We start from the raw sequence: 12,438 nt of genomic DNA, 5'->3' as shown, positions 1-12,438 counted from the left end.
AACAATAGTGGTTTTTGTTTTATTTTGTTCCTTTGGAAATAGAGTTTTGTTTTCTTCTTAATTGTATTTTGAGAAAATAAATGTTCAGCTTCCCTTTCTTTGGTATAATGCCTTTCATAATCTTTTAACATGCTTGTTAACAGATACGGAAACCAGTGAGGTCCAAACACTGTGGTGTATGCAACCGCTGTATAGCAAAATTCGATCATCATTGCCCATGGGTGGGTAACTGTGTAGGTAAGTTTTATTAATGATTTCTAGGTATGTTGTTCATTTAAGTTATTCTAGGTAACTAGTGAATTACAGTATTAAATTAGATGTTAGAAACTTCATTCCTACACCCTACTACAGCCCCATTCCTCCCAGTTATCTTCTGGTTGATAAAACAGCAACTCAGCTGTGAGAAAGTTATAAAACCAGTGTCTAGGAATGATTGATATTTCTCTATCAGTTCTTTCTGGTGCCGCCTCTTTCCTGTTTTCTTTAATGGGTAATAGTGAAATTGAGAAGGAGGCAGAATAGTATTGTGTTTTAGTTAAACTGGAGAAAGTAAGGCAATAAAAATACCTGGAAGGATGTTGTGTACAGAAGCAGAGAGGGATGACTGATGGAATTCTGTATACCTCAGTACTCAAGAATGGTGTGGTCCAAGGAGGTGAACTAAGTGGTCTGATAGATAACCCTAAGGATTTTATGAGGTGACAGCAGGGAAACATTACAGAGATTGCATAACCGTTGAGAAGAAGCCTTTAGAAAGTTGGATTATAAGGTTTGTGCAAATAAAGATGAAATAGAGTTATTTTAAACCTCACAAAGCAAAACAGTACATTAAAACTCAGAATTGAGATTCATTTGGTTCATTGGGACTCTTGACTTCAGAATGAATGTCATTGCAGTCCTTATATCTTTGCGTGTAGTTACAAGCATTCTTAAGACTTTGATTAAAACATTTATTTTCCTGAGGAGCATTTAATCAAGTAATGTATGTGTTTATTGTCCAAACTGTATCACACCTTTCATGGCATTTGTCTATCCCCATCCCCAAAAGGTGTATTTCTAGTTGTTTTTTCTTAGCTGAAAAAAATTGCTTCTGTGTTGTTCTTTAGGTGCAGGCAACCATAGATACTTTATGGGCTACCTATTCTTCTTGCTTTTTATGATCTGCTGGATGATTTATGGTTGTATTTCTTGTGAGTACAATTAGCTTTTTACCTTCTTAAGACAATTGTATACTTTTGCATATTACCATGTTAGCAAAATATAATGGTGATAAGTCTTTTAACTAAAAATTAACGGCTTTGGACACCTTACTGCACTGAAGCATAAGGAAAAAATAGATACAGAACTATAAACATACTCAACATATAGCATAAGCAACAGAATTATAGTTAATTCTGAAAAACATGTTAGCTTAATAGGCTTTGCAAAGCTTCTGGGTAAACTACATCAACATTTTTCACATCACGTGCTTGCCTTACTCTAGTAGCTTACAGATTTTGTGACTGTGCTAGTTGCTCTTCCTTACCAGACAGTTGGGAAAGTATAGTGAACTTCACACAGAACTTGAAATATTTTGAAAAGTAAGGTGTAATTATTGCTTGCTAGAGAATATTAAAAGTTACTCTTTTAAGAATAAATTGCCATTCACTTGATCATATGGGTATAGAGGAAATGATGTTTTTGTTTTGTTTTGTTTTTTACACTGAGAACATGGTTTGAGAAGGGGTAAATGAAGATGTTAGTTACTACGCTTCAGGGCTTGGTGGTACTTATCATAATATATATTATAGCCTGGCTTAAAAATAGGACTTGGAAGGATGATTTCCTAGTCCTCTTCTCCCACAGATATTAAGAATAATGTCTGTTATTGCCCTGGTGAAAAAGGAGGCTACTTCCTCAAATAGAGATTAATGGAGAGAAATATTTGATAAAAGATCTTGACCTAACTTCTGGCCCAACACACCAGAGAGCGAATACGGCCTAAAGCAGCAGTAGTTTTTATGGCAGCAACTCTCAAAGAGGAGACTTTTGTTTTGGAAAAAGCCCCTCTCACGGAGATGATCTCATTGTATTTATTATATGTTCCCCCCCCCAAAAAAAAATTTTTTTTACTTATATGCATGTCACCTTATCTCTGTATAAAGATGTTAATCATTATATGTAGGCAATGCCAATCAAATAAAAACTATACTATTTAAGTACAGTAGTTTTTTTGTTTGTTTTTTAAGATTGCCGCTTTGTCCATTTCTATCTTTGCTCTGATTTTTTCACTGATGTAGAAAGGGATTATTTAGAAGTGTAAAAGTATAAACAATTTGTATCGAAAGTTATCAGTTAAATCTAGACTTTTGGATCATGTTTTCTAAGTGGTGCCTCTTGCAGTTGTCTTCGTGAGGTGGTTGGATGATTACTGAGTAAATGTGAAACTTCTGTTCTCATTTTAGACTGGGGACTCCACTGTGAGACCACTTACACCAAGGATGGATTTTGGACATATATTACTCAAATTGCTACATGTTCACCTTGGATGTTTTGGATGTTTCTGAACAGTATTTTTCATTTCATGTGGGTGGCTGTATTACTCATGTGTCAGATGTACCAGGTATGTGCAAGTACACGGCTGGTTCTTTAGTGTGCTGACAACTCTTAAAACTCCATTCCTTGTTGAAAGATAATAATGCATTCTGTTTCCAACCAGTCCAGCTTTTCAAGGATTAAAATTTTCCACTTAGTTTCCTTCCTCTTCCTTTACTCTTTACTTTTCCTTTCTAGCTCCCACTCTCCCTCCTCCTCTCCTTCTTATAGTATGAATTTTCTTTTTATATTATGAATTTTCAATACTACTTGTGACAAAACGTATTTCTGTTGTTCCTGATTCAGCTATATCCATTTGGATATAGGTGTGAGCTCAGATCGATGATGCCGTTAGTTTTGTGTTTATTCATAATGTTTTATTACCTACAAATATCAGTATTTATTCAAGAGTCTTTTTTTAAATTAAGGATTTTTTTGAAAGCTCTTTTTTAAAGGGGCTCATGGAGAGGTGGTCTGTGTACATAGTGTCCATCTCTCCCCAAGCCCAATGCCAAATCACCTGTGCTTTAAACATTTTTCCTGTTTAACTGGCTACTTTTCACCAGAGTCAAAGTGATACCATGTAAACAAGCTTGACAATCTCCTAATGGAAAAACAGAAACAGATTTCATCACTTTTTCCCCCTTGAGAATTAACTTCTTTTACATTAAAACTTACTTTCCATCAGAGGGAGTTAATGGTTTGCTTTCTCTTACCTCCTAGATATCATGTTTAGGTATCACTACAAATGAAAGAATGAATGCCAGAAGATATAAGCACTTTAAAGTCACAACAACATCTATTGAAAGCCCATTCAAGTACGTACATGTTTATAAGTTTAATATTTTATTTTGGCATATAAAATTCCTTACTAACCAAACTTAGCAAATATCTAGTGAATACATCAAAGAGAAATATTTTTTTTAGGTATGTCAATAGGATATGAAACAGGGAATTTTTCTTTTGTTTAGCAAGATGTAAAATAGCTTAGAAATCCTACTGAATTCTAAGATTTCTGCCAGACATAGCATTGGTTAGTTTACCATAACTTTAGAATTCATCACATTAACTGCATGTGAATTTGTAACATTTTTTTTCTTATTTGCACAATTCTAACTCTATTGATCTACTAACATTTGGTATAAACAGAAGTCTTTATACATTAATATTCAGCTTTAACATTGCCATAAGTTTTTACAAGTTTTCACTGATAAATGAATGTATCCAGAGAATTGAAATATGATTTTTAAAATATAATCAATTGAAATTTGTATATAGGGAAATTTTCTAGACTCTAGGGCAGCTGCTTTTCAGTGTGAATTATTTTATTTGTCCTTTGAATGACAGAAAAATTTCTATACACAGTTTTATTTTATATTTCCTTTTTTTAATTGAGGTGTAATATATAACATTTCAAATGTACAACATAATGATATTTGTGTATCTTGAAAAATGACCAACACAATAAGTCTAGCTAACATTTGTCACCATACATAGTTACAGAATTTTTTTTCTTGTGATAAGAACTTTTTAAGATGTGTCTTGGCAACTTTCAAATATGGAACATAGAACTATTAACTGTAGTCACAATGCTGTGCATTATAGCCCCATGACTTATTAATTTTATAACTAAGTGTGTACCTTTTGACTCCTCTCACTTATTTTGCCCACACCACACCCGCAGCCCTCTGAGAATCACCAGTCTATTCCTTGTGAGCTTGGTATTGTTTGTTTAGATTCCATATATAAGTGAGATTATATGGTTTTTGTCTTTATCTTTCTAATTAATTTCACTTAGTCTGAAGCCCTCAAAGTCCATTCATGTTGTCACAAATGGCAAGATTTCCTTATTTTTTATGGCTGAATAATATTGCGTGCACGCGTGTGTGTTGTATGTACATACATATACCACATTTTCTTCATTCATCCATCGATGAACACTTATGTTGTTTCTATGTCATGACTGTTGTAAATAATGCTGCAGTGAACTTGAGGGTACATATATCTTTTCAAATTAGTGGGGGTTTTTTTTGTTAGTTTCTTGTTTTTTGTTTTTTCAGGTGTTTTGCTTTTTTTTCCCAGACAGATACTCAGAATTGGAATTGCTGGATCATATGGTAGTTCTAGGTTTAGTTTTTTTGAGGACTCTACTGTTTTCCTAGTAGCTGCAACAATTTAACCTTCCCACCAATAGTACATAAGACATCCCTATTCTCCACATACTTACCAAACTTGTTAGTTCTTGTCTTTTTGATACTAGCCATCCTAGCAGATGGCAGATGTGAAGTGCTATCTCATTGTGATTTTGATTTGCATTTCTTTGAAGATTAGTGAGCATCTTTTCATGTATCTGTTCGTCATCTCTATGTTTTTGGAAAAATGTCTGTTCAGATCTTCTGCCCATTTTCTAATTGAATTGTTTTTTTCTTTTGAGTTGTATGAGTTCTCTTTGCTCTTGAGTTGTAGGAGTTCTTTATATATTTTGGATATTAATCCCTTATTGTATATGATCTCCACATACTTTTTCCCCATTCAGTAGGTTGCCTTCTCATTTTGTCGAGGGTTTCTTTTCTTGTACAGAAGCTTTCTACTTTGATGTAGTCTCACTTGTTTACTTTGCTTTGGTTTATATTAAAAAATTCATTGCCAAGATCCATGTCAAGGAGCTGACCACCTATGTTTTCTTCTAGCATTTCTGTGGTTTCATATCTTGCATTTAAGCCTTTAATCCAGTTTGAATTAATTTTTGTGTGCGGTATGATATAGTGGACCTGTTTCATTCTTTTGTGTGTAGCTGTCCAGTTTTCCCAACATAATTTATTGAAGAGACTATGCTGTTCAGTAGTTCAGATATATAGCTCAAATAGTTCAATATATAGTTCAAATATATATGTATACATTTAATTTTACATTTAGTTTGATGCTGAAAAGTAGTAGTTTCCTAATTATATGAAGTATTTAAAACTTTTGATTTTTACTCAAGCTACTTGGCCTTCAATTTTTTGTGATGCTATTAATTATTGCATGCTTCTGGAAAGCATACAAACCGTTAAATGAAAGCAAAAATAAGGGAGTTGGGTAGTTTTGAGAATTCTCCCATAGGCACGATTATTATATAAAATGGAAAACTGTGACTGCTTTTCCAGAGGTATTCTTCAAGTCCTAAAATTCCCTGAACTTACCCTTGACATTTCTTTTCTTAAATTGTTACTTTTAGGTACATTGCCAGATTCATGCTGTTTGTAATCATTTTGCCTTTTACTTTCTCAATTTTGGATAGCGTTTGTCTCCTTGCCAAAGAGCTGCCCATCAAGGAAGAGTTTTATAAAAAAAATTACATAGGACACAGGAATGAAAGAAATGCAGATTTGAATAACTTTAAAATATAACTGTGTAGCCCATTAAATTAACAAAAGAGAGAAGAAAAATTAGTGTTGGCAGAACTATGAAGAAACATTAATGCATATATATTTGGTAGAGTTATAAACAAACAGGTTCTTTCTGGAAAGTAACCTGAGTTTTTAAGTTTAGAAAAGTATATATTTAACACCAAAATTAAATTAAACTCATATATCAAATTACTGTACTAATAGGCTTTTTCTTTTTCTTTTTGTTGGGGGGATATTTTAGCCATGGATGTGTAAGGAACATTATAGACTTCTTTGAATTTCGATGCTGTGGCCTCTTTCGTCCTGTTATCGTGGACTGGACCAGGCAGTATACAATAGAATATGACCAAATATCAGGATCTGGGTACCAGCTCGTGTAGCAACATCTTTATCCTATGAAGCATATTGCTGAGTGGTGCCTGAAAATTGTGTCTGTCCGTGTCTCTCTCACACTCGAATCCACATTTTTGAACAATAGCATGCTATATGTAGGGCTAACAGTGGATTTTACAGTCTTTTTTTCAACACTTTATTAACAAAAGTAAACATGGACAGAGCACACTGCCACTTCTGGGAAGAATAAAGATCATAAAAAGGAATTTTAATGGTTCGTAATGTGGGAATTCACAACATACTCAACTTTTTGGTTTTGTTCTCATAACATTTTTCACGAAGAAAGAGTGAACTTATTCTGAACTTATTCTGTTGATAGACATGGTATACTGATCAGAAATGTTCAATTCTAGCTAAAACTAAATTTATGATTTATGGCTAAATTTTATGATGCACTCTACTATGACTATTGCATTTAATTCCAGGAGAATGGTCTCAAATTGATTCAGACTAGTATTATGTACATTTTAGAATGTACATGTAAATACTGTGATCAAAATCATGTGGTTTTATTAGGGATCTACTGTAATGTGTCTTCAAGGGCACGAGAAAATGTTCACAAGAATATGTGCTAACACTATTTTATTGCCATCAGCTGTTGCAATGCTGATATATTTCTAGTTCAGTGAAATAATTTGTAGTAACCTTGCTCTGAGGTTTTATGGTCTGATTAATAAAGCACTTGCATGAGTATAGTAAGTCATGTTATTTTGTTCAAACTTAAAAGCCCTACTAAGTGCATGATACACCTCATAGAATACTAGCACATACTATCCAGTAAAGCATAAATTAGAATTTAATTTGATGTGCAAACAGTCCAATTTTTAAGAGTTGAGGTAATTTCAAAGCAGAGCAAATAAGTTCATGCAGAATTCTCAGTAATAGAGATAAATGGATATACTTCTAGAATTCTGAGCTGCGAAATAAATTGTAAACAAAATAATGGAGTTTAGCTAAAAATGGAGCATGATCTCTGTACATATAGCACATGTGAATAAAAGAAAAGCTAATGGTATATTCTGGTTTTTAAAAAATGACCTATCAGAAAGAATTTAATCCTCAAGATTATTTCAATTTCCCCAATATTGAATGTTTTGAGGTTTGTTAATGCTGTCTGAAACCATTTCAGAAAGATCTTCTTATTGTTAAATGTGATGCACTGATCAATTTTTGTTGCAGCATTTCCATACTCTCACGGTGAACTATTAGTCACTGCTTCCATAAATATTGTTTACAGAGTGAGACTTGGTTTAGTCCTCTTAAGTGCTGTAGCAAACTGTGGTTCGAGCAACCTGTGGGAAACCTGTGAGAGGGAATGGGCTTGGGGGAGGGTGGGGAAAGGGTGGTCAGACTGATGACAGATCCTAGACCAGTGTAAAGATTGTGTATCTGTATATAAATAATTTATCAAATAGTTTTCTCTTTGTGTCTGTATGTGTTAGTGTATTCAAAGCTGCTCATTTCATTTTATCCAACCAAAAAGAAAAGGGAGATAACCTAATGAGCTTCTAGTGATGTTCAATATTGCTGTTAATAGGCATTATACCCTGCAAGTTCCACTGCATGTCTGAAGCTTGGTAAAATTAGTATTCTCTGTAAAATGCAGATTACAGGTATTAAAGCAATCTAGTGGTATACCCGCCCCTTGCCTTAGTAAGAGGAGCAGTGAAAATGTATATAGTTGATGTTCAGTATTTCCAAGTACCATTTTTATATAGTAGTTTCTTTGACCATAAGTCACACATCAGAAAGATTACCTTTAGTGTATTTGAGTGTTTTAATATTAGAAAATTGGCATATGTACTTTATTTTTGAAAAGGGAAAAGATGGGTGTGGGGTGGCAATAGCATTGTGCCATTTTGTCATAGAATGTAAAAAATTGGTTAACTTTACAAATGTCTCTGCTAGTTTTGACTACTAATTGGGGGCAATTTTAGATAATTTTTAAATTCAAAGTTATTTATAAAAGGCTAGAATTTGTTTTAATTTTTTGTATTTTGAGCCACTTCACATGAAGACTCGGTTGTAATTTTTATTGGATACATTTTTATTAACAGTCGAATATAATGGTGGTATTCTCAAGAGTTTGGATAAGAGTGTTGTTACCATGTTCTTTCTTTGTGGTACAATATTCTTTTCAGTGCAAAAGAGATGTCTTTCAGTTCAATAGAAAAGATACTCTAGATACAGAAGTATGTGGAAAATACTAGCAATGTTAATGCTTTCGTACTAACCATCTCGCAGTGCCGGTAAGATCTATAGTTTAGAGATGGTCAGGTGGTCAGATAGCCAGGAGCCAGCTATGCAGCAGTGTACTGTACCGTCCGTTTACTTACTTTATAAGTCGTGTGTGTGGAACCAGCTTAACCCAGTTCTAAAGTTGTATATGAAGGTGACCCTTTGGGGAATAGTTCATATCAGCTTAATTGGATACTTATAGCAAATAGGAACTTACTTCTCAGCCCAGAACATGAATTACTTCTTTGGAGTTTTTTTCCTTCACATTTTTGTTCCCAGGAATTTATTTGAAATATTAATAGGCATAAAGCAGTATCATTATACTTAAGCTATGGATATTTTTATTTTATATTTTCTTTATTTATAACTGTGCCAAGTATTATTTTGCTACTTACCGTGTTACTCTGTGGAAAGAAAAACCTGTAAAGTGTTTAATAAATTAGCTCTCCTTACATAAATTAAATCTGTTAAAATTTTGTAAAATATTAATCAGAATAAATATTGACTCTTAAGCGTGTGTTTGTTTATTATTTCGTTCAGTTCACTTCAAGAAATTGATGAGACACTGGGTAGTGGTAACCTATTATATTGAAAAGATTATTATGTATATTTGTATCTGGAACAACTAGGATTCAAGTGGGAGGACTAGAAATTAGCAAAAGTAAAAGGTGGTGGTAGTATTTTAAAAAACTCTAATCCCATGTCTATGTATATGTATGTAATTAATACTTTGTAAGTAAAAGGAAATTTTTCTTTAAGAATTTTGGATTCCATAGAGTAATTAGGATCCTCAAGGACTGTATGAATCTCCAAGTTTTAAATCTAAGTATTATCTAGAGACACTGGTAAAATTTTGGAAAAGGAAACCTACCAAACATTGATCTCAGTTACTTGAAAAGCAATGCATCATAACTTCTTTTTTGGGGAATTTAAAAAGGAGAAATTGTGAAGGTGCCTTTTCCTGCATGTGCATGTCCACGATTGTTTATGGGTTGAGAACCCAGTGGTATTAAGTATTTTCAGACTGGAATAATTAATACTCATTTCATAATTATTTTATGATGTTTAAAGTAATGCGTCCAGAGCTGTGTAGAGCTCAAGGAACAATATTTTGAACAAGTATAAAAATAAAGCAAATTCTGCAACAAGCCATCAATTTTCATTCCGGGTATATTTCTCCCCTTCATTGTTGACTTACATGGATCTCCCAGCCCTTCCCAAGGTTGGTAGGTTGTACCAAGATAAGGATACCAGATTCTAAGAGTTTATAGAGATAACTGGAAACAAGTGGTATGTATCAGGACAAGAAATCTTAGCTTCTTGTCAAAAAGTAAATCTTCAGTTTCATAAAGTTGTTCATATTAAGAGTTACTTATTAAATATCTTTATGTGACTTTACAAAATGGAAAGTCTGTAATTCCAAGTGGGATATTCAGAATGTTCCTTCACCGGGGTCAGCTAAGTCACAAATTCCAGGAAACCAGATGTGCCTTTTAGAAAACTTTTTGCCTTTAGAGTATGAATTTTTTGCTTGGATAAATTTTACCTGAACATCTGTCATCAGACATTTACTTCGATTGAACAGTACGTTTTAATAGCAGTGTTTCTAGCACTCCAAAAAAGGGACTGTTTCCATTCAAAGCATCAGAAAGCCTCATTGCTGCTGGCTTGCATCTGTAGGTTTAAAGTTTTCATCAAATTTGGAAATTTTCAGTTATTATGTCTTCAAATATTTTTCCTTTTCCCTCCCCCACTCTCAGGAAACTCTAGGTACACATTGATTAGGCAACTTGAGATTGTCCTACAGCTCATGATCAGTTCATTTTTTATTTTTGAGAGAGCACGGGGAAGGGCAGAAGGGGAGGGAGAGAGAATCTTAGACTCCATGCCCAGTGCGGAGCCCAACGCTAAGATCATGATCTGAGATCATGACCTGAGCTGAAATCAAGAGTTGGACACTTAACTCTGAGCCACCCAGGTGCCCCAGTCAGTTCACTTTTTAAATTCTCTTTTTCCCCAGTATTTAGTTTGGGTTGTCTTCAGGTCTTTAAGTTCACTTAAATCTTTTTCTGTCTAGTTTAGTCTATTGTCAATACTATTTAGGCATTTAGGGGATTTTTCATCTCCGACATAGTTTTCACCTACAGTGTTTGATTTAGACAATTTTTTATATCTTCTGTCTCTACTGTTTTGAAGATATGGATGGAGTACACTGATAATTAACTTTTTAATTTTTTTATATTTTTAAAAGTGAGAGTGAGTAAGCAGGGGAGGAGTAGAGAGAGAGGGAGAGAGAATCCCAAGTAGGCTCTGCTCTCAGCATAGAGCCCAGCACGGGGCTCAGTGTCACAAACTGTGAGATCATGATCTGAGCCAAAGTCAAGAGTCACGCTCAACCAACTGAGCCATCCAGGTGCCCCATAATTAACTTTTAATATCCTTACCTGCTAATTTTCACATCTATGTCAGGTTGGGTTGGTTTTGATTTTTCCTCATTGTTGCAAGTTGTATTTTCCTGCTTCTTGACATGACTAGTAATTTTTTTTTCTTTTCAAATTTTTATTTAAGATGACTAGTAATTTTTGATTTGGTGACAGACACTATGAATTGAGTACTGGATATTTTTGTATTCCTACAAAAATTGCAGAGCTTTGTTCTGTGATGCAGTTATTTGGAAGCTTCAGTTCTTTCAGATTTTGTTGTTAGCAAGATTGGTTAGGCAGGACCGAGCAGTGTTCAATTTAGGATTAATTATTCCCCATTGTTGAGATGAGCAAGAGCAATGTACTCCATCGAAAGCCCCATGAATTGTGTTTTCCCGTGTCACTGGTGGCAATGAACAGGAACTATTCCCAGCTCCATGTGAGCACCAGACTTTGTTCTAAGTCTTTCAGTTGCTTTTTTTCTCTGGTCTTGGACAGTTACCTCACAGGCGCTATCAGCACATGGCTGAAGACTTGCAAAGTGGGGGGTGGGTTGTCCTCTTCATGTCTGTGGAGTTATTTTTCTGTACGGCTCTCTCAGGTCCTTTGAACTCTAGCTGCCTTGGCCCCTCTGGACTCCACTCAGTCTCAACTTGGGGTGCCTCCCAACCCCACCTGTGTTTTCCCTCCTTGCACTACAGCTGTAGCTTGGAAACTCTCAAAACTAGTGAAACTGCTAAGCCTAAGACTGATCTCATTTCCCCATCACTGTTCTTTGTTGCCTGTTGTCCAAGGCCTGAAAACTTTTTTTTTTCCGATGTAATTTGTGGTTTTGGTGTTTCAAGTGAGAGGGTAAATCTGGCCTGTTACTTTCATTTTGCTTTAAGTGGAAGTCTGAGTTAACACATTTTTTAAAGTTTTGTTTTAATTTCTGATACAGAAAATATTGGTAGATGTAATTGATCATAAACAATAGCTCCTTGGGCTCCTCAACAATGTAAGAATGTAAAGGGGTCCTGAGATTAAAAAAAAAAAAAAAAAGTTTGAGAACCAGTGGACCAGATTCCCAGTGCTTCTTTTAATATGTTAGTGGTTCCATGTGCAACTAAAGGCTCTCGAGTTAAAACAGACTTCTCAACCACATGTTCTCAAGGCCTTCATTACGCTAGTGTGTCCTGTGAATCCACAGCTGTGTGTGTATTGATACAGATTGGTAGCAGCAACACTTGCTAAACTTAACTGATCCTGAAGATTTTTGGGAACTAGAGTTCCCAGCCCTCTTCAAATATACCAAACCACCACAAAGGACTGAAAACATCCCAGTTGGGTCACTTTAAAAATAAAAGTATTTATTTACCATTCAGCACTTTAATAACACATTTGGATTACTTTTGGGCTACCCTGTTGACTTATTCCAAATG

General features: G+C 34.5%; 1 protein-coding gene across 3 annotated transcripts in view; it reads left to right on the top strand.

Moving 5' to 3' along the window:
- The window catches only part of ZDHHC17 (zinc finger DHHC-type palmitoyltransferase 17), a 103,738-nt gene that overhangs the window by 81,055 nt on the left and 10,245 nt on the right, over window positions 1–12,438 (top strand). For 2 of the 3 annotated variants that reach the window (XM_058741967.1, XM_058741968.1), the window contains 5 exons: window positions 144–237; window positions 1,107–1,190; window positions 2,445–2,602; window positions 3,298–3,392; window positions 6,205–9,106. In XM_058741967.1, coding sequence (XP_058597950.1) covers window positions 144–237; window positions 1,107–1,190; window positions 2,445–2,602; window positions 3,298–3,392; window positions 6,205–6,343 — 570 coding nt within the window. In that variant the 3' untranslated portion in view covers window positions 6,344–9,106. Of the gene's footprint in view, window positions 1–143; window positions 238–1,106; window positions 1,191–2,444; window positions 2,603–3,297; window positions 3,393–6,204; window positions 9,107–12,438 lie in introns of those variants that run through there. The other variant, XM_058741969.1, reaches the window with a different exon arrangement.

The sequence above is a fragment of the Neofelis nebulosa genome, chromosome 8 (genome assembly GCF_028018385.1).
Source record: "Neofelis nebulosa isolate mNeoNeb1 chromosome 8, mNeoNeb1.pri, whole genome shotgun sequence".
Lineage (NCBI taxonomy): Eukaryota > Metazoa > Chordata > Mammalia > Carnivora > Felidae > Neofelis > Neofelis nebulosa.
Note: the sequence above shows the minus strand (reverse complement) of the source record. Positions and strands in the feature narration are given on the sequence as shown.